Raw genomic sequence first — 20,958 nt, forward strand, 5'->3', positions numbered from 1 at the left:
ACGGGTTAAAAATAAACCACAGATAAAGTAAATCACACCTTAATGTTTTTTAAAGCTGTTTGGTCTCCCTGTGTGAAGGCGAGTGCCACACAGAGTTTGAGCTGCTCCTTCTCCTGAATTTCTGTCAGGGCATCTATCTTCTTCTCCTGCACCATGACCTTCAGGGACCTTTTTTGCTGCATGCTCAGATAGGCCACGGACCGCTGCTTCTGCAGCTCCTTGCATTCCTGCTGAAGCTGCAGGACACATGAACCACACGTCATTCAGTGTTCATCAGCTGAGCAAGCGACTAAAGTTAAATCTTCAGACAAATGGATGACAGCAGTTTACCAGTTCGCATTTCGTCTCCAACTGGTTTTCCTTCAAATGCAGGTCGCGTCTCTCCTCCTGCGTACATGCAGCTCGCTTTCTGCTCTCCTGTTCAAGACTTCATTATAAGTTTACTGACTCTCACGCTATTAGGAAACAATCCACTTTTCTATAAAATGTTATCCCCACCTTCACTGTCATTTGAACAGGTGTGATTCTCTTTTGAATGTTAAAAATGTCTCAACAACAGCAGGTGCTGCAGATGAAATTTGAACCACAATTCTACATCCTCTATTCAATGTTTCCAAAGCACAGTTTGGATAAAAGTGTGTGGAATCTTCTGTATAACATGTGTAGATGATAAGGAGAATTTAATCATGTTTGACTTTATGATGCCTGGGGATGGACTCAAACCAATATGAAAGATAAAAAAAAAATCAGGGAAAATCACACCTGTTTGCCTCACACGAAACACAATATCCGAAACCCAAAAATCTCACAAATTATATAAATGTTCAACATAAATTTGTACATGTCAAAAGTTAAACTATCTCAGTGATAATGGTGTAGAAGGTAGCTTGATGCTTTCTGCAGGCTGAAGTGAGTAGTAAACCTTCAAACTCTGAGCCGTGGCTTTTCTATGGGCGACCAGTTGTTGATTGCTGTCGGACGACTTTTGCTCCAAATCCCGCAGAGTTTCTTTATAGCGTTTGTTCTCCTGGACAGCTGCTGCCACACTATTTTTCATATGCATGCTCGATTTCTTGGCAAGTTCATTTTCTGCCTATCACATGAAAACAAAAAAATGACAACCTGTACTTCATTCAGTTTTATTAGCACTTTTCTTTTTGTGGAATTGCATTTTTTTTTTCTCAAACAAGGTGTATTTCTTGGCAGAACTAAGACAAATTAAGTTTTGCATCTTCCAGGTTCTTGGATTTGAAAATGTAAAAACTAAATAAGATATGGGTGGAATAGGCACATAAACTCATTTATTTATTTGCGGATAAATTAACCTCTCGTGTGACGGGTTTGTGTGATGTTTGCATCTTACCTCGTCTCTGAGTCTGTCAGTGTTTGCATTTCTTTTAGTGTACGCAGTTGTCGAAACTTTGTCACCCTCTGCTATTTCTGCTGCCTCGTATGCTTTCAGTCTCTCCTTGATTTCTTTGAACTCTGTTCTCAGTTTTGAATCGTGCTCGTCAAACACATTTTTCCTTCTTCTTTCATATTCTGCCTCAATTTCTATTCAAATGGCAACAGAGAGCAACCACAGTTCATGAGCAGGGTTTACGATAGCACTTGACTTCAACTAAGAAATGGACACAAGTTGATTTACCTGTATCTTTCTTGCTGTAGCTCTTTAATAGTTCAATTACTTCGTTCTGTTGTTTCTATTAAGGAAAAAAGTGATAGGTTTGTAGCACAGATGAATAGAAATAAAACAAGAGACAAATGGAGAACCGAAAGTGCGAACAATATTCTGGCCTCACCAGCTGGAGGTTCCTAATGTTGAGATGGCTCTGAAAACGTTGGTCTGTCTTAAGTGCCTGTAAACGCTGCATTTCCCCCTGAAGTTTGAGCTTTGACTTCAACTGCTCTCCTTTCATGTCTGAGGTTGTGGTGACAGTATTCGTCTTCGCTTCACAGAGGTCATTGTGGTGTTCAGCATTCAGATGTCTCAGCTTCAGCTCGTGCTCCTGGAATCAATGATCAAATGTTGTGTTCTGCTGTAAAACTTGTACCCCTATTAAATGCCATATAATGTAAAAGTATTACATTAAAATCCATTCATGTTCCAAATGTTCTGTTCAAAGCAACTTCAAAAAGTGGAGGCAGAACTTCAGAACTCATTTGGACCCAAAACCACCTTTTCCTAAACCAAGTCACATGGTTTTCTGGGAATCTGTCACTTCAGTCTTCCAGAGCCAGCTTGAATCATCACCAGTTAAATTGTTTTCGACAATATTTCTTTGAAATCTCAAAAAAGGTTTCTATATAAAACACAAAAAAACAATGACAATAAGCCGTTGAGTGGTTTTCCTGGACAAGTAGCTTTTGAGTTCAGATGTCTTTGAGTGTGGCGATGCAGGACCAGTCAGAAGGACGTTTAGTAAAGTCCTTCCATCATCGGAACTGTAAAACTGAAATTAAATTTATTAATTCATGCATTACAACTATAAAAACTCACTTCAATTTCTGCTCTTCTTTGTTTCCCAGCCTCCTGTTTCAACCTGAGCTTTTCTCTCATCCTGTTCTTGGTCACCTCCAGGTTTTTCTTGGCGTAGTGGCAGAATCCATGGGCCTCGTGCATCTCACTTCTGTAGAGGTTCTTCTTCATCCGCACACTGTTCAGTTCCTCTTGGAGACGTAAAAGCTCCTCCCACAGCTGCAGGCAGAGGACATTTTTTGTGAGGTAAATAACAAAGGACAATTTTCCAGCAGCTATTGACTAGAATACACCAACTACAATGGCATGTTCATTTTTGCCTAATTTTTGATGAAATTCTGGAGTTAGATTTGGGATACTAGCATGAACTGAGTTGAAGTAAATAATGCCTGTTGACTTGGTTAATATGGTCCCACTTCAGTATGTGGTTGTACTTGAAAATTAACCTGTCATGTGTGACAAGTTTTTGTGGTGATCATTTAACACATTTCACCTCTCATTTCTGTCTCTCCAGTCTTCCAGAGCCAGCTGAAATTGTCACCAGTTAAATTGTTTAGAATATTGCTATGAAATCTAGAGAAAGGTTTCTATTTTGTTCATGTTAATGACCATAAATATCACCTGACATTAGTCAGCTAAACATATAAACACAACAAAAAAAAGACAACAGGCCTTGAGTGGTTTTCCAGGACGACTGTAGAACTTTTCAGTTCAGATTGAAAAGTCTGAATAACTTTATTCTAATGGTGTTAGGAGGACACATGTTCATATCTGTTATTATAGAAAATATAGGTTGGGTCCCTTAAAATATAAGAGAAGGAAACCCATTGAGTAAAATTCTGTTTTATTTAAAGAGTATGAGACCACATTTAATGCGCTGTTTCATTGTCCACAGTTAAGTCAGATTCACTGTAGATGAGTGGAAGCACTATACTTTTGACAGCTATTGTGATTTTTAAAAAGGAAATGCATGAGCGCAAGCAGACTATCACATAACACTATAAGGACTGTAAAAATTAACTCCCTTTTAAGCGTGGGCGTTGGAAAAGTTGCATACGAATAAAGTCAATCTGTTAAATCATATGCTAAAGACCCAACCTGTAACCCGCATTGCCTATCGTGTGTTTAGTTCGTGTGTTTGATTGACAGGCATAAAGACGAGTGCAGTCAGGTTTCCGCTACCAGTGGGCGGGACATGTGGTTTCCAATCAGATCGAGTCAGATCCACCGCTCGCTCCTCCCCTTCCCCCCCCCCAGCTTGTCCAAATATGGTCACTTCTGGCTCCAAACCGCTCCGAACAACCAAAATGGCGACGGCTTATGCCCGAACTCGGGTTTTTACAAACTGTCACCTCCTTCTGTCAAGCTTCCAGTTCAACTATTTAGGTTAATGAAGTCCGCCATCATCTCTGACCTGGTCCTTCACCATCTCCTTTGTAGGGACGTCCTTTTTCTTCTCGCTTTTTCCTTTTGGTTTAGTCTTCGGTGGCTGGATAAAATAAATGCATTCAGAATCACAATCGAAACCTCCAAACGAGCCGTTTCTCACTAATGCTCACACCGCTACTGTAATGAAGTGACTAATAAACAGATTTACTCACCATCTTGAAATATTACCGACAGAAAAATGTTGGCAGTGAAAATGTTGTTAAATTTAAACACCAGAATTCCTTGACTGCACTCAATCAAGATCCACTGTCATGGCAACCATGTCACATGACCTGCAGTTTATAGCCATAGATGGAAGCATGTTTATTTATTTTTTTTTTTTTTATTGTCCGTCTGTCTACATTCAGTTCTTGTGAACGTGATAACTAATGGTTATTTTTTTCTAATTAGGCACAAACTCAAGGATGAACTAATTATATCAGCATGAGTTTTTACTCTGATTGAAGTCATAACTGATTATAGGCTTCTTAATTAATCACCCTCTTAAGTAACTCAGATTTCTTCAGGTTTTCAACTTGAACTGATTATGTTTGGTGTCAAAGGTCACGATTATCTCCCATTTCTCCCATTCTCGTCAACAGGCTATCTCAGAAACGCCTAAACGGACTTTCTTCAAAATTTGGCACAAACATTCTCTTCAATTCGAGGTTAAACTGATAAGATTATGGTGATTAAAAGTCACTGTGACCTTACGTCCATCCTCTTGTTGTGAATGTAATATCTCAGGAGTGCCTGGAGGGAATTTCTTCAAATGTGGCACAAGCTTTTCCACTTGGGACATGAGGTTGAACTGATTCGTTTTTGGGGTGAACACGTTTGCCACAACGTCAGCATTCATGCGTTAATAATCACAGAATTATAGACAAATGTCCAATAGGATGAAATATAAATACACAATTTTGACTTGGTAGCTTCTCAGCAGCGACGCCAACATTTTAAGCGTTGTCTATTGTTAGTCAGATTAATTGGACAAGCATGTGAACACAAGTATACCTTCAAAGTTTTCATTACAAATACTAGTCATTCTTATTATGTCTAATGGTAGATGAAACTAAAGGGCAGAAACTGGGGGCCAGAGTTACTTATAACTTTCAAAACACCCTTCTATAGATTTACCTGTTTCCCCACCATGCAGTGGAAGGGCAGGGAGGCCCCAAAACAGGACCCCATCGCCAGATACAACTTGCTGCAGGTGCAAAAAAAGGCTTTAAAAAAACAAAACAAAAAACAACTTTAGTGGTCATGATTGAATTTTTTTTATTTTTATTCATCAATTCATCTAATAACTTATTTATTACTTTCAATATTATTTTACTATTACTTGAATAATATAACAATTTAGCTACAATGAATATCAAAAGCTTTTCTCAATAACACTGCAATACTTTATTCAATCATCTCTTAAAAACAAACATAACTAGTAACAAAGTGTGCACTACGGGGCTTTATTCAGCAACATAACAACAATAACTGGGTACTGCATTTTACTGTACAACATAAAAATCACTCCAAAATAAAATTTAAGCAAGAGCTTGTTCAAGGAAGAGACATAGTGCAATCAACATTTAGCTATCCAACAAAATGTTTTATGAAAATGTAAAATTTGAGTCACTTTCTGAAGGAATACCAACACTGGACACCCTCTGATTTAGATTCTAAAACTAAATCATATTACAGTAAAACTAGTGCAATTTGAGTAACATTTTTTTACCCCAATAGGAATAACTAAAAGAAGCACACACTAAATCAATTCTCAGTAACACACACACACACGCCCCCCCCCCCCTCCCAAAAAAGAGAAAAAAAACTTGTCTTGAAATGCATTGATCATATCATTGAAGCCTCGACCCAACACAATAGCAAGTGGTCTCATGTTGACTTGATGACAATGTTTAAGATCCTGTCAGAAAGTTCATCAGCCATCTGGGGTGTTCATGGATTTAATTCCTGTTGTGGATAAAGCTGCTTCGCCTAAACCTAAAAAAAAAAATTAAAAAGAAGGACACAAAGCACATTAGAATAATAATTATAGTGGCCGATTTTAAAATTAATCTCACTGTTCAAGAATCTTGAATGTCAATTCTGTGATGCTGGAGACTTATCTGCCAGTACACAGGGGAGGAATTTAGAGGAGAGGTTCAATAAGAACAGGGCGTGTTCTCCTAAAGTTTGTTAAAATGATTTTGACAATTTGTTTTAAATTGTTTATGTCCTTTATGTCCACATGCTCTGCATCCTGAATTTGTGTATTAAAGTGCATCTTCCAAAATTATCATTATGCATAGTTTTAAAGATGTTACATATACACTCAACACCTCACTTCCCTTTTTTTTTTTTTTTTATAAATAAGTTTAAGTAAAAGGTTTATGTCTCTTTCTTTTCCACCAGCTGAGAGGTGTTGCAGATCAAGATGCTGATTAAACAGCACGATTATTGTAATGGTGTGCCTTGGACTGGTCACAACAAGAGGCCACTCTAATAGGTGCAGTTTTCTTAATTTTTTTTTCATACATTAGGCACAATTTCAGATATGGCTACAGATTTGCAGTTTTTCTTGGGCTGGGTGTGAGAGAACCAGTAATTATTTGGTGTGATGACCATTTGTCTCATGCAGTGCGACACATTTCCTTCTAATAGAGTTGATCAGGTTGTTGATTGTGGCCTCTTCCATAGCTGTGTGAAGTGGCTGGATTTTGGCAGGAATTGGAACCCAATGTATTACAAGCCAATCCAGAGCATCACAAACATGCAAGAACTGGGATGTTTTTAGCTTTCAGGAATTGTGTCATGCAGCAATATGTGGATGAATGGCATGACAATGGGCCTCAGGATCTCATATCGCTCTGCATTCAAATTGCCATCAGTAAAATCAGCTGTCTGGGAGGCTGGTCCCAGACGATCCTTGCAGGTGAAGACACCAGATGTGGTGGTACTGGGCTGGCGTGGTTACAAGTGGTCTGTGGTTGTGAGGAGAGTAGTATGTACTGCCAAATTCTCAGGAACTACATTAGAAAATGGCTTATGGTGGAGAAAATTTAATTTACAGGCAACAGCTTTAAGGGGCATTCCTTCAGTCAGCATGCCAATGGCACCCTCTCTCAAAACGTGACATCTGTAGCATTGTGTTGCATGATAAAACTGCACATTTTAGTCCTTTTATTGTGACTACAAATTTTTGAACAAAATTTTAGAGAAATAAAACTTTTGTGTGAATAAAATGAGCTCTTTTTGATCGAGTTAACATCTAAACCTCAGGAAGTCTCAAAAGATTCTTATCATTTGTGTATTTTTTCAAAAATGATTCTTAGATATGGTTTGCAGGGCAACATATCGACATGTTTACTGAACAGAAATATTTTCCAGAAACTACAGATCAGAAACATGCAGCTCCAGTTACAGATACCCGTAGAAAAAACACAAAACTACAAATGAGAGAAGACAAAGATTAATGACATGTAATAGTGGCATAAAAATGCAGAGTGAAAGAGAGGGGAAAGGTGCTCAGTGCATCATGGGAGGTGCTCTAGAAATGGTTAACTGGCTCTTGTATCTAACCAGCTAGAAGCTCTATGGTCCAGTCATACTACCTAATCAAGAAATGGTAATCTAATTTACATCGCATTTCATACCCTGGTACTTCTACACTGGATATGAATTTAAGAGCCAAACCAGAGAGTACAGAAGAAGAGTCAAGTAGAAAGCCATTTACCTGTGCAACTCAGAGGAAGAAGAGCTTGTCTGAGAGCTGGATGGCTGGCTCCGAGTGCAGGTACTGGCCGGACAGGAAAGCCAGTTTGTGAGCATACTTGCATGGTGCTGGAACACGAATGGTACCGGGCCAGTTCCAGTACAAATGGCACATCTTGAATGTCAGCCTGGCATGAAACCAAATCGACTGTTACATGTGGTTTAGAACTGACCGAACATGAACATTAAAGCCTTTTTTTTTTAAATTTTTTTTTTTTTTTAACTACTTTGAAGACATTGTAAAAAATAATAATGGAATAATAGAATAATACTTTATTAAACAGTAGCCCTCAGTAAACACCAGTAGGGGGAGTGGTGTTTCACTTTTTCTTCCCCAGGATGCATTTTGTAATATTCAAAATATTCTGATCAAATAATCCTTGATCTACTAGTGACTGATCGTTCTCATGAATAAAGCAGTTTTTATTTTATTTTACAAATATAATATAATGTAATCCAACAGTCCTGTAATGCTTCTATTTAAATAAAGTTTGTGATAATCGGAATCACTGCCTCAGTCAATAAATTTAAATATTTCTTCAAGGAACCTCAATCAAATATACAGTCCTGCTGAAAAATATTCTCGTGTTTTGAAGGTGTTAATAAAATAAGGGTTAATCACTCTTACTTGTGCATTCAGACACCATTTTACCAGATAACATGTTATAAATGTGTGCCAATACGAATATAGAAGAGCATTCCTAGAAAAGAAAACATGTATTTTTATACATTATATTTTATAATATTATTTTGCAATTCTGACAATCTCTTAATTATAAGAAAATATATTAATGTAAGGCAGAATGATTATTAGCAGAAAAAGAACTGGGTTTTCAATACCTTTGCAAATGGTCTGGTGTGAGGTTTGCCGTGTTGTACAGAGAGATGTAGTGTGTAGGAAGTCCACAGCCCTGGCGAATGTGATGTGCCATCAGAAAGAAGTCCACCCTGAATGTGGGAAAATATAATCATTGAGAAATTATAAATAGCCAACAGCAGATCCAGTGGTTTCATCAGCAAAGTGCACATATTTACTCCTGCTGCCAGGAGATGGTGTTGCAGCCTTTTTGATGTGCACAGGTAAAAAAAAAAAAAAAAGAAAAAAAAGAAGGTAAAAATCAGCTGCCCTTCATCCACTTTCCTGTGATGTCTGACTGGTCAAAGACCACAAGAAGACACTTCTCTCCCAGCGTCTTTGAGTAAGAAAGACGATATTTCTTTAAAGGCTGTATAATGTGTGATTTCTTGGACAGCAGAGGTTTGAAGACAATGTTCACATTTACAGAATTTCTTTTCAACTGAACTGATGGTGTAAGCCAATTAAAACAGAAAGCAGGTCATCTGTGGCTCAGACAGATAAGACACAAGTCAACAAATGCAAACTTCTCTTTGACTTTAACAGGAAGCAATGGGTTTTCCATATGGAGCGCTTTATACTGCAGAGACCTGGCAAAAACAAACACTAGGTCACATCTCAAAAAAGATGATCCTCACTCACCTTTTACCAGCAGCTTAACGCCAGTTATCAATGTATTTTGTGGGCCTTCATTCTATGAAGACATTTTACTTTTTACCCCGAATTGTTGAGTTAAAAGGAACCAACACTGCATCTGTAATCATTTTCAGAGTTATAAAATCCTGCCTGCAGAACTAACTGACGTCTGATAATTTTCAAGATAAGTATTGGATGGTGGATTAATAGTTGGATAAAGTCAACTATTTACTCTAAACTTATGAAACTGATAATCTGACATTCCCACCCAATTCACTGCATATATTCCAGCTGTATTGAGGTGAGCAGAGCTGCGCATATCACTTCTCATTCTGGCTTTGTATTTGATACTCACTTATTTTTGGCCCTTTCAATAGAGCACTATCAAGGTCCCCCTTGAAAGACTGTTTATAAAAAAGAGCAGTGTCATCTGTGAAGTTTTTCAACCTCATTGCATCGTCCCCTGCACAGTGCAGCTGTTCAGAACTTTTGTCTTAAGAACTAGTTCTGAGAACCCGAACCTGAGACTGACCATTTTTTCTGAGTGAGGGTGTGATCCAGAACAGTTCCAGGCATAGGGGTGCCAAAGCTGTTTGCAGTACTGGAATAGAGAGTGGTGTTGATGCGCTTTTGGACCACAATGAAGACCAGCCGGGGCTCATAGCCGGGGAAAGTCTCAAAGCACTTGATCAACTGTGGGATCTCATACTCCTCTACCATCTTCAGCTGGCCGTCTGACACACCATCCCGATACACCACAATCTTCTCTGGCAAGTTGTGGTTCACCTGTGCAGAAGAACATACATGAGCGTCATGTCAGGCAATATGTGATTTTTAGATACAAACTACATTAAGACAATGAACTTATTCAAGAGTCGGATCAAATGTCATCTGTGATTGGTAAGTGAGTTAGCTGTGGTTTAGAAAGGGGGGACTGAATCAGAAGAAATGTATGTGATGTCTGTTGGTAGAGCTGTACCTCGTAGTACTTCTGCAGTGCGGCTAGTAAGCAGACTCTGAAGCCACTGATCAGTTCCTCATTGGGTGTCTGGAAAGTTACCCTTGAGTACCAGCGGGTCAATGAGCTGGAGAGGAAAACAACAAATGCATTGCTGAGATATTATCACTAATAACATATGTTTTAACAATGCAAGAGAAAATGCTAAAAGTGAGGTTATCCTCTCATTCCAAACATGTTTTGCATTGATATACAAACTGACTTAAGTTTAGTTTAAGGATATTGTAATGGTTTATCTACAGTCACAACCTTACAGCCTGCAGGTTCAATTATGCAAGAAGTGTATAAAAACTGTGTGCAGAGGCCAGTATGTGAAAGTTAGCAGGCAGTGACTGAAATCACTACTGTAATATTGTACTTTGTGTTGCACATCAATTCAGGATCTGAACCAAAAAGAGAAAAGTTTACCTGTTCACACTTGCGACAAACCCCATGACTGACTGATGCTTCTTGCTGGGGTCGTGGTGGACATCAACTCCAACTACCATCAAGCGTTTCTATTCAAGTGAGAGAGGTTAATCATTTCCCCATGTTACAATCTGCTACGAAACAAATCAAGACATCTGTGTAATGCTGTGAAAGAGTTACTCATTCGTATCAACAGTAATCATAACTATTCCTTAATATTAGCAGGAAAAAAAAAGAAGCCCACAACAAAACGGACCTCAGAACCATAACAACAAAACCTTGTACTAACCACATAGCTGGTCAGAAAAATCACTATTAAGCTCTTCTCTCCAAACTGCTCAGCTCAAATACATGTCAACTTCCTGTTCTAGTCAGACATGACACTCACCAGAGGAATGTTCACAGTCCACAGCTCTCCTCCTAACTTGCTGTTCATCTGCAGGAGTATTTTCTGGGCAACACCCCTCAGCTTCTGTGGCTGCGAAATTGTCCGGACGTTGATGGCCTGAAGACAAATAAATAAAAAGAAGGTAAAAACTATTTAACTACTGTTAAAATAAAATATTTTCATTAACAGTTCCAGTCCAAAACTATTCACTCCCCCCCCCCCCCCCTCTAATTCAGAAATGGCAGCACAAACATATAAACAAACATCACAAACCTGGGATGGGATGGGACTCTTGACACAGCACAGCTTCTTGATGGCGCTGTAGAGATCGTCTCTGTTGCCGACTAGGATGCACACCACAAGCTGCAAATTGGGCTTCACACAGATGTGAAATGAAAACATGCATTAGTAGGCTTGGCTCAGTCAACATGTATACAGTGGTGTGAAAAAGTGTTTGCCCCCTTCCTGATTTCCAATTTTTTTGCATGTCTGTCACACTTAAATGTTTCAGATCATCAAACAAATTTTAATATTAGTCAAAGATAACACAAGTAAACACAAAATGCACTTTTTAAATGAAGGTTTTTATTATTAAGGGAGAAAAAAAATCCAAACCCACATGGCCCTGTGTGAAAAAGTGTTTGCCCCCTCCTGCTAAAACATAACTTAACTGTGGTTTATCACACCTGAGTTCAATTTCTCGAGCCACACCCAGGCCTGATTACTGTCACACCTGTTCTCAATCAAGAAATCACTTAAATAGGACCTGCCTGACAAAGTGAAGTAGACCAAAAGATCCTCAAAAGCTAGACATCATGCCGAGATCCAAAGAAATTCAGGAACAAATGAGAAAGAAAGTAATTGAGATCTATCAGTCTGGAAAAGGTTATAAAGCCATTTCTAAAGCTTTGGGACTCCAGCGAACCACAGTGAGAGCCATTATCCACAAATGGAGAAAACATGGAACAGCGGTGAACCTTCCCAGGAGTGGCCAGCCGACCAAAATCACCCCAAGAGCGCAGCGACGACTCATCCGAGACGTCACAAAAGACCCCACAACAACATCCAAAGAACTGCAGGCCTCACTTGCCTCAGTTAAGGTCAGTGTTCATGACTCCACCATAAGAAAGAGACCGGGCAAAAATGGCTGCATGGCAGAGTTCCAAGACGAAAACCACCGCTGAGCAAAAAGAACATGAAGGCTCGTCTCATTTTTGCCAGAAAACATCTTGATGATCCCCAAGACTTTTGGGAAAATACTCTGTGGACTGACGAGACAAAAGTTCAACTTTTTGGAAGGTGTGTGTCCCGTTACATCCGGCATAAAAGTAACACTGCATTTCAGAAAAAGAACATCATACCAACAGTAAAATATGGTGGTGGTAGTGTGATGGTCTGGGGCTGTTTTGCTGCTTCAGGACCTGGAAGACTTGCTGTGATAAATGGAACCATGAATTCTACTGTCTACCAAAACATCCTGAAGGAGAATGTCCGGCCATCTGTTCATGACCTCAAGCTGAAGCCAACTTGGGTTCTGCAGCAGGACAATGATCCAAAACACACCAGCAAGTCCACCTCTGAATGGCTGAAGAAAAACAAAATGAAGACTTTGGAGTGGCCTAGTCAAAGTCCTGACCTGAATCCTATTGAGATGCTGTGGCATGACCTTAAAAAGGCGGTTGGTGCTGGAAAACCCTCCAATGTGGCTGAATTACAACAACTCTGGAAAGATGAGTCGGCCAAAATTCCTCCACAGCTGGAAAAGACTCATTGCAAGTTATCGCAAACGCTTGATTGCAGTTGTTGCTGCTAAGGGTGGCCCAACCAGTTATTAGGTTTAGGGGGCAAACACTTTTTCACACAGGGCCATGTGGGTTTGGATCTTTTTTCTCCCTTAATAATAAAAACCTTCATTTAAAAACTGCATTTTGTGTTTACTTGTGTTATCTTTGACTAATATTTAAATTTGTTTGATAATCTGAAACATTTAAGTGTGACAAACATGCAAAAAAATAAGAAATCAGGAAGGAGGCAAACATTTTTTCACACCACTGTAGATGTTCAAAAACTAATGGTTCTGTTTGCATTTCTTTCATGTGCATCAAACATTCACAAGTAATAACAAATAGGGAATCAAATTGTAAAGAGGACACAGTAATATTATTGATTTCATATGGTTTTCCAGTAGCTACCTGGAACACCATTATGAAGTCTAAATCATAAACAGTAATATCAATGCAGTTTGTAATAAATGGGCTGAAACATGCACAACTATTCATGGCTTGACAGTTAGCAGTTGCTCAGGCAACCAGTCAGTAATTTTGAGGTCTTGTTTCTGCAGCAATGACTGTTGCAGAGGTAAAAATAGAGAAGTTTTAAATGTTTTTAAATGCCAGCCAATGCACAGAAAACACTGTTTAGTCACGAAAAGTTGTTGTTTGAGAATGAAGAATGATAATACACATGAAATCATCATTATATAAATATATAACTACTTTGCTCATAAGTGCTTTGTTCAGTAAAAATTCAGTTGGCTGGCATTTAGCAAGCGGGCAGAAACACTTGGGGGACAAGCTTTATGGACACTTGTTGCACTAATAATCAAAATTTCCATTTCATGTCATACCTCACTGGTGAGCTGTGAGTGGATGCTCTTGACATAAGTCTCAGTCCGATCATCCCTTAGCTCCACACGAAGGGGTCGTTCCAGCCGCACCCCAATAGGCCCGGCTACCTTGTTAAATGTGGAAACCAGCTCTTCAGCCTGATCTGCACAGCGGCGAGGGTAGAAGACAGCCCAGATGTTCAAGGGGATCTAAGAGGAAGATGGGTGAGTTAATGAAGAAACCAAGAAAAACAGCTGCTTTATATTTGGGAGTTTGCAGGTAAATCTCCTGCAGAATCACACAGGAGCTATTTTTTATTTAAATAAATAAATAAAAGAAGAGCAGGCAGAGATCTTCAGGTGAAACAACTGCTTGGGGAGAGAAAAAACAACATCCAAAACTAACAACACCTGTACAGTCAACTGACCTCCTATGATCCAATAACCCAGGACAGATGTCAATGTGCCAAGAGCCATTGATGTTCCCAAGCTTTCTCAACTGCACAGTTGCTTCACACCTAAATTATATTCATCACAACTCACCGAGCTGATTGAAGCATCCCTCACAATCTCCCTGGACCAGGATAAATCGGCACCGGTGACAAAGGTTGAAGACTGCAGACAGATGGTTTCAAGGGGAAGAGTTCTCCCTTTCAACTGCACAAGAGAAAATACTTAATATGTACAAAGAAAAGAGAAGCAAGAAGCAAAACCAGACATCAACACTACATTCTGCCCTCCAACCTACCTGATCTTCTATTGTGAACCTTTCAAAGACTGAAGCAACATTTAAATATTCCACAAATAAAGCCAATATTTTTCTATCCTGTTCCTCGGGACCAGACTACTTCCACTAAGTCCCTTGTTTAATAACTAGAATAGGCTCCGGGTCCCTGACAATGATGGTTAACCACTGCTTTCAAAAGGAACATGACTTACAGTCACTTCAAAAAGAATTGCATATTGTGTATTGTCAGACTGAGAGGAAGGATTGGGATATTTGAAAAATATTGCTTTCATCATACCACTTATCACTGTCTTGCACTGCAAGAAAAGCAGAAGGCGTTTCTCTGAAGTGACATGTTTTCTCACCAGCAGGATTTCTGAGTCGATCTCCAGCCCCCATCGGTTGAGCTCCTTCAGACTCTCAGGATTGGTGCTGATGTTCTTCAGAAGCTGCTTTATTGAGTGGGTGTGCTGCTCACCGCTCACATTAATGTGCATGGTCAAGTCCTATAATGTATAAAAAGATATTCTCATTAAATATACAGTCAGGCTTTCCACTAATTCTTTTATCAATAATTTGTCCTCTTGGAAAATGCCATGTGATGATTATGATCATAAATCTTAGTCATTCTGACGAGTAAAATTCAGCGGTCCATTCTGCTGTTGATTCTCCTTCGAGTTGTCAGTCACCGGGTCAAATTTTCAGAGTCTCTCTCTCTCTGGTGTGAAGCTATTACAATGAATACCAACTATATTTACAAATCTGCCTTTCATGCTCTCAAGTCAAACGTTTGTACAATATTTTTAACAATATGGTATTAAAAAAAAATAAAAGTAACTGGCAGAAACCAAAGAACATACTGTTTTCCATATTGTAAGACCATCCAGTCTTTACAGCGGCTTAATGTCGGTGTTGCTTCAAAAGTTTGAAGTTAAAAGAATCCGAGAGGAAGGACGTTGTGCTGCCATGTCAAACTTACCTTCATAGCCCTGAAGTCCTTCCTCATTTTGTCAGGGATTCCCGTCATGAAGGAAAGCTCTGGCACTAAAAGGATCTCTCCAGTAATGATTTGCTGCAAAAAATAAATTATTATAAAATCATCTGCAGACAAGTGTTTACAGCCCACAACATTTTTTCAGTATCATTTTGTCTTTCATCTTCTCTTCTTCTAATGTACTAATGAAACATGAGTAGGTTGTTCAAGTGAGAGCCTCTCACGTTGGAAAATATGTGAAAGTTTGAAAACACAAACCTCATTCAGTTGTTGTAAAGCAATTATTTTTATGTTTTGTGTTTAGTGCACACAAACTATCCAGATTGCAGGACTTTCTGTCGCCACAAGGTGGTAATCTGAGGCAAGAATTCATGCATGTCAGCTGAGTGGTGGACTGTACAGAGCTTGACTATATTATTAAAAACCTGGCAGTGTATCTTGAGCATTTTATTATTGTGTATTGTGATGCTGAAGAGGGGTTTCACCTTCCCTCCTTGCTTGGACCTCTCCTTCGGCCGATGCATGAGTAAAGGTTGGTCCATCTCTTTGATTGTAATCCCGTAGTTCTTGCTGTTAAAATGTGAAGGCAATTCAATGAAAATAAATAAGTATTTAAGTAACTAAATGTATGAATAAAAACCCTCTCACAGCCTTTTATTGCCGATCTACATTAAATGATGAACTGCCAAGATTTGAATGCAGAACTAAACCTAAACACCTGTTAGATGGAGTAGTCTCACCTGTAGTAGTCCACAAAGGAGATTTTTGTGCCGTCCATCAAAGTGAAGGTGTCTTTGGGTGACTTTTTCCACTCAATGCCATCGACGCGGTAGGTGCGGTTGTTGTAGCGGGTGATGACGATGCTGCCGATGAGCTCTTTGCTGCACTCATCTTGGAAGTTCTCCCTGCTGTGTTGGTACAGCACGTTCCTGGCAGACAGCAGGATACAAGCAGTTTTCCCCTTTTCCATTAAAACATAACGGCCCTGTGCCTTCTTTTAGCATTTTCAGTTTAAATATACCAGGGAAAGCTAGGACATGGTTATAAATAATCTATGTTGCATTTGACGAGTGGCTGCCCTCCAATTCACTTCATAACTCAACCTCATCCCCAGAGGGAAAGATTTTAACACTCAAAGGTATTGTCAGTTCTGTCTCAGAGGACACACAAAAAATGAACATAACATTGTGAAACCTGGTATTTAAGTATGTATGAATATATATTGATGCAAACATGACATTTATATAGCTCTGTGTGGCTTGGTCATGTTACAGTCAATGTTTAAACTTGTATGAGTATGTCTGAGTACCCATACGGAAGGCTAACAGAAAAAAACGGAATTAAAAATGCACCCGTGGATGTACTACAGCTTCCAATAGCATTCCCCCAGTCAACGGATTTACTCAAAACTGAGGCTAATGTCTCCAGACTTTTCACGGTGATTTCAAGTATCAACAGAAAGCTGAATAGAATTTATAGAGCACGGTTAGGTCGTTAAGATATAACGATAACAGGCTATAAAAGGGAAAAAAAAGAGATTTCTTCCCTCAGGTAGTGACATCTGTACATTGTACAAATATTGTACAAATTTAGATTTCCATTGCTTTTTGGATTATAAAGCAGGTCTGTAAAAGTACTTTTGAGGGTCCAAATGCTCAGTGCACAGTGAAATGAACTGTATTCAGCCATTTGGGATTTTTTTGTGATGTCACAAAGAAACACTCATGTGATATGTCTGCCTTGAGCATGGCCCACTGTCAAAACCTAGTTTCTCGAAGAAAACAGAAAAGTCATTCAGTCAGGGAGCTAGCAAGCTATAAAACTCAGCCGTACAACATTTCGAAAAGAGTCAGCCAATAAGAGGAAAGGGTCATTGATATCAATACATGTTAAAGACACACACACAAAAACCTGTTTTTGGTCGACCTCCAGAGAGGCTGAAGAGAGATGTAACACTGTATTGATATGATTTTTGGTACTTAAAAGCATGAAAATAGCTTCTTTTGAAAATCAAAACTGTAAATAAAACACAGACAGTGTAAAATATCGGGCCCCAAAGAAAGTGTAATTCAACAATTACATGAATGAAAAAAATAGCCAGATTTGCTAGATATGAGCTTGTAAGCCATCTACAAAACCAAATGCTTTACCTGCCAACTTAAATGCATCTGAACAAGCAGCTGTTTGTATGGTAATGTATAAACTCACATGACATCCAGCACAGAGTCGTTCCGTAAGACTTTGTGAGTCACATCCACATTCATGTGCAGACCTCCATCTGTGCGCTTAATACAGGTTGAATAGCCCGGCCACACTTGAAGCCTACAAAAACAGGCAAAAGGGATAATGAATGGCCTTGTGTTGCCTTCCTATTTAAAGCTGGCATGTGCCCTCTGATGTTAAAATTCAACTCCCTACGAACCCATGTTTTCCAAGAATGACTGCGCTTTCTGGATCGTAATGATTTCGGCCCACTGGCTTCAGTCCAATGATTTTCATCACCCTTGAAAAACAAGAACACCAGGTCGTGTCCCGTCACTTAACCATCCAATAGTAACATACGATGCAATGTTTAGGTTGTTTCATTTAAGTGCTTGAATGATACAAAGAAAGTAGTGGCAGTACTCTTTCAATTTTCTGAGGCAGTCTGACTTTCGGTGAAACAAATACGGGAGAAATCATATTTTAAAAAGGCAACTCACTGACATTGCAGCTATAAAGAGAACAAAACCCTCATAACTTACAAACAAAAAGCAGTGTTTGTACTTGACTACATTTACAGTTTTAAAGAAATACCTTCTGAGCACCACGTTGTAGAACGGAATGCAATAATCTGAGTTGGGTGGCAAAATCTTCGTCAACTGGATTTTGATTTGTATTTCCTCATTATCGGTCCGTCTCACACTCTTGAGAAGAACCACCTGCATGTCACCAAAATATTATATTAAAAAGGGCATGCAGAGAACTTCAGAACTTTTAACAGATTTTACATTGTATCGGTAAAATGAATCTGGATTTGAGTTCTTTACAGTAAATTTAAGATCCCTGTAGGAAGTCAGCCATCTACATAAATAATTTCTAGTTGACTGAAAGATGAAAGAGTAACTGAGAGAATTCATGGATGCAAAAGAGTGGACAAACGACTGAAAATGACATTGAGAAGTAAAAAGTAATAACAGAACAGTCCAACGTCTGTCCTCAGCCCACCATAGTCAATGAGTGACAAGAGTAATTACTGTGATACGTACCTCATTCATCTTACCAGGCAGGTACAGTATGGAGCCATCAAAAGCCACCACTTCCCCTGTGGCTGAGCGGTGATCTTTCATCATGCTGAAGCGCATTGCCATCGAGTCCACATTTGGACTAGAAAAGAATATTTGAAAGACATAATTTTAAGAATACAAGCAGTACATTACTACTGTTGATTAGAGGTGTAACGGCATGTGAACTGTTCAGTAGCCAATGTGTGGTATGATATTTCCCCTGTTTGGTACGCCCTGTGAGCCAAACACTATTTATGTCTATATACTTGCAAAACCAGAAAGTGAGTTCCACACAGTGGTTTAACATCAGCTATTGCATGCTACCAAAGGTTATCCTTGAAAGCTGGGCTGATACTGTGCCAGTTTTCTTCAACATGCTCGTGTTGACTCACACTGCCTGCTCAGTTTTAATCAGCCTTCCTGCAACCTCTCCGCTCACAGTATATGGATCAATCGGCCGGGCAGCATGAAGGGCTTAAAACTGAATCTAACAGTCAAGCCTCCAGTCACTTTTCTACGGTGTCAATTCCAATTAAGTTTTTCTAACAAGATGGCTGTGCCCTCAGTGTTGATTAAAAGAGAAAGGCTGCAATAATCAGATGATGCAATTGTCTTGATGGACATTTCTTAAATAACAGAGCATTTCCTTTTGGACAGTGTGCAGCATTTGAGTGCCTAAACTGTGCCCAGTTAGGCACTATTCAATATTTACAATTTTTGAAAATAGATTAAATCGATTTTTGTTTTCTCTTTTACTGAAAACTCAACAAACTGTGATTTCAAAACAGAGGTTCACTTCAAACGGTGAGTTGTGTGTAGCATTACACCCCTACTATTGACTGACAATATTAATCCAAAATATGATTGCTCTGAGATTAGATAAAGAGTGGTCAATTTTTGGTTCACAACTATTAAAAACCCTATCAACACTAGAATAAAATCACATAAAAAGGTGTCTAAAACAGCCCACGGCATTCTGTTTTTATTATATTTCCATGATTATCATTTCTTGAAGGGCCGCTGAATCGAGGACACAGTGAATGGTACATGATACTCACGTGAATGTAACATGGTATTGATACACAACTTCATTCTTGCATCTAACTTGGATGTAGTTCGACCCAATAGCTACAGGAACTCCTTGTGTTCCCGTCTTATTAGGTGGCTCACTGAGCAGAGGAGAACACACAAGCACAAACAGTCAATTAACTTACAGCAAGAGTTATGTTATTTGTTTACAGTTTAAGTGAATTGTGTCCCTGACACAGCAAAGTGCTCTATAGCCTTGATATGCTCTGACTATTCCAATGTTAAATCTATGATATGTTACACTTGATCCCACCACAGAGGCCACGGTCAGAGGCCGGTTAATATCCAACATGCTCATACAGCACGCGCTGAGCTGGAGGAAAACAGCCGGTCTGCAATATATCATTATAAATCTATAAAATGTCATCTCAAATGCTCACAATATATTGAGAATGTAACATTTTTCCTTGGTTTACAGTAACACCCCCAGTCTATGGTAAGAGCAGGGAGTTAATGTGCATATTAAGCTACTGATTTCCAATTCTAAGCAGACAGTCGTAGAATTCTCCATCACCGAGTGCCTTCATGCTCAAAAAGACAAACGGCCTCCAAAAAGGATGAACAAGAGCGAGTAGTGCCTGAACACCACAAAAGTAATGTATGACAGACACCTACTGGCATCTCATCTTGATCTGTCAAGACTCTAAAGAGGTAAATGCAAAGCAGAAAAGCACTCACCGGACTGGCTCCATTATCAGCTCCTTCTTTGCTGGTGCAACAGTTGAAAGTTCAGGGGCATCTTGAGTGAAGGGCACAGTTCATTTACAGTGTTTTCATTCAATTAGACATATCAGAGCCTAAATTTCATACAAGTGGTTTTATGAAAATTATTTTTTTTCAAGGGAAACCTTTTTCCTGGCATTCATGAATCTACAGTCTTTTCTTTAACCTCGCTGAAAGAAACATTTTACCTGCTTGGGAAGGTTGAAAGTATTGGGCTGTTTGCAGCTCTAGTGTTGGAGCGACGGACTGGACTTGACCTGGAGGAAAAGAAGGAAGTAAAGGGACTCCTCTTCCGAGCCCCACCATCGGAGGCGACAGAGCTTGCCCATGGAAACTGAAACAGGTCAAATGCAACAGAAGCCAGCGTCGCATTTCAGTTTTTCAATGCTGATGATGGTTGCAATCATTCACTTACTGTTATTTATCTACAATGGTGAGCATCATCTTCATATGTTTTTCATTATAACAATGAAATATTCCTTTATTGCAAAGTATTTGTACAGGAGATATGCTGTTGAAGACATTGAAGATATTTTTTGACCAACCAGGAATCTACAATGAAAGTAAATTCAT

At 39.1% G+C, this 20,958-nt stretch overlaps 2 protein-coding genes across 2 annotated transcripts; both read right to left on the reverse strand.

Moving 5' to 3' along the window:
• Positions 1-133: 133 nt before the first annotated feature.
• On the reverse strand, positions 134-4,109 carry LOC138191658 (dynein regulatory complex subunit 4-like). Its single transcript, XM_069138578.1, has 8 exons — positions 4,081-4,109; positions 3,894-3,968; positions 2,501-2,698; positions 1,803-2,009; positions 1,649-1,703; positions 331-417; positions 224-236; positions 134-146 (listed from the first exon to the last, which is right to left on the reverse strand). The coding sequence occupies exons 1-8, from the start codon at positions 4,081-4,083 to the stop codon at positions 134-136; spliced, it is 651 nt and encodes a 216-aa protein (XP_068994679.1). The 5' UTR covers positions 4,084-4,109.
• Positions 4,110-5,300: 1,191 nt separating this feature from the next.
• On the reverse strand, positions 5,301-19,676 carry piwil2 (piwi-like RNA-mediated gene silencing 2). Its single transcript, XM_069138830.1, has 19 exons — positions 19,632-19,676; positions 18,556-18,673; positions 18,104-18,228; positions 17,730-17,810; positions 17,516-17,629; positions 16,048-16,236; positions 15,793-15,877; positions 15,293-15,385; positions 14,679-14,819; positions 14,130-14,243; positions 13,608-13,796; positions 11,255-11,356; positions 10,982-11,098; positions 10,594-10,682; positions 10,147-10,252; positions 9,700-9,953; positions 8,516-8,623; positions 7,638-7,803; positions 5,301-5,905 (listed from the first exon to the last, which is right to left on the reverse strand). The coding sequence occupies exons 2-18, from the start codon at positions 18,655-18,657 to the stop codon at positions 7,647-7,649; spliced, it is 2,166 nt and encodes a 721-aa protein (XP_068994931.1). The 5' UTR covers positions 18,658-18,673; positions 19,632-19,676; the 3' UTR covers positions 5,301-5,905; positions 7,638-7,646.
• Positions 19,677-20,958: the final 1,282 nt, after the last annotated feature.

Source organism: Embiotoca jacksoni, unplaced genomic scaffold, assembly GCF_022577435.1.
Source record: "Embiotoca jacksoni isolate LCO1_2020_lvr unplaced genomic scaffold, fEmbJac1.0.p SCAF_8, whole genome shotgun sequence".
Classification (NCBI taxonomy): domain Eukaryota; kingdom Metazoa; phylum Chordata; class Actinopteri; family Embiotocidae; genus Embiotoca; species Embiotoca jacksoni.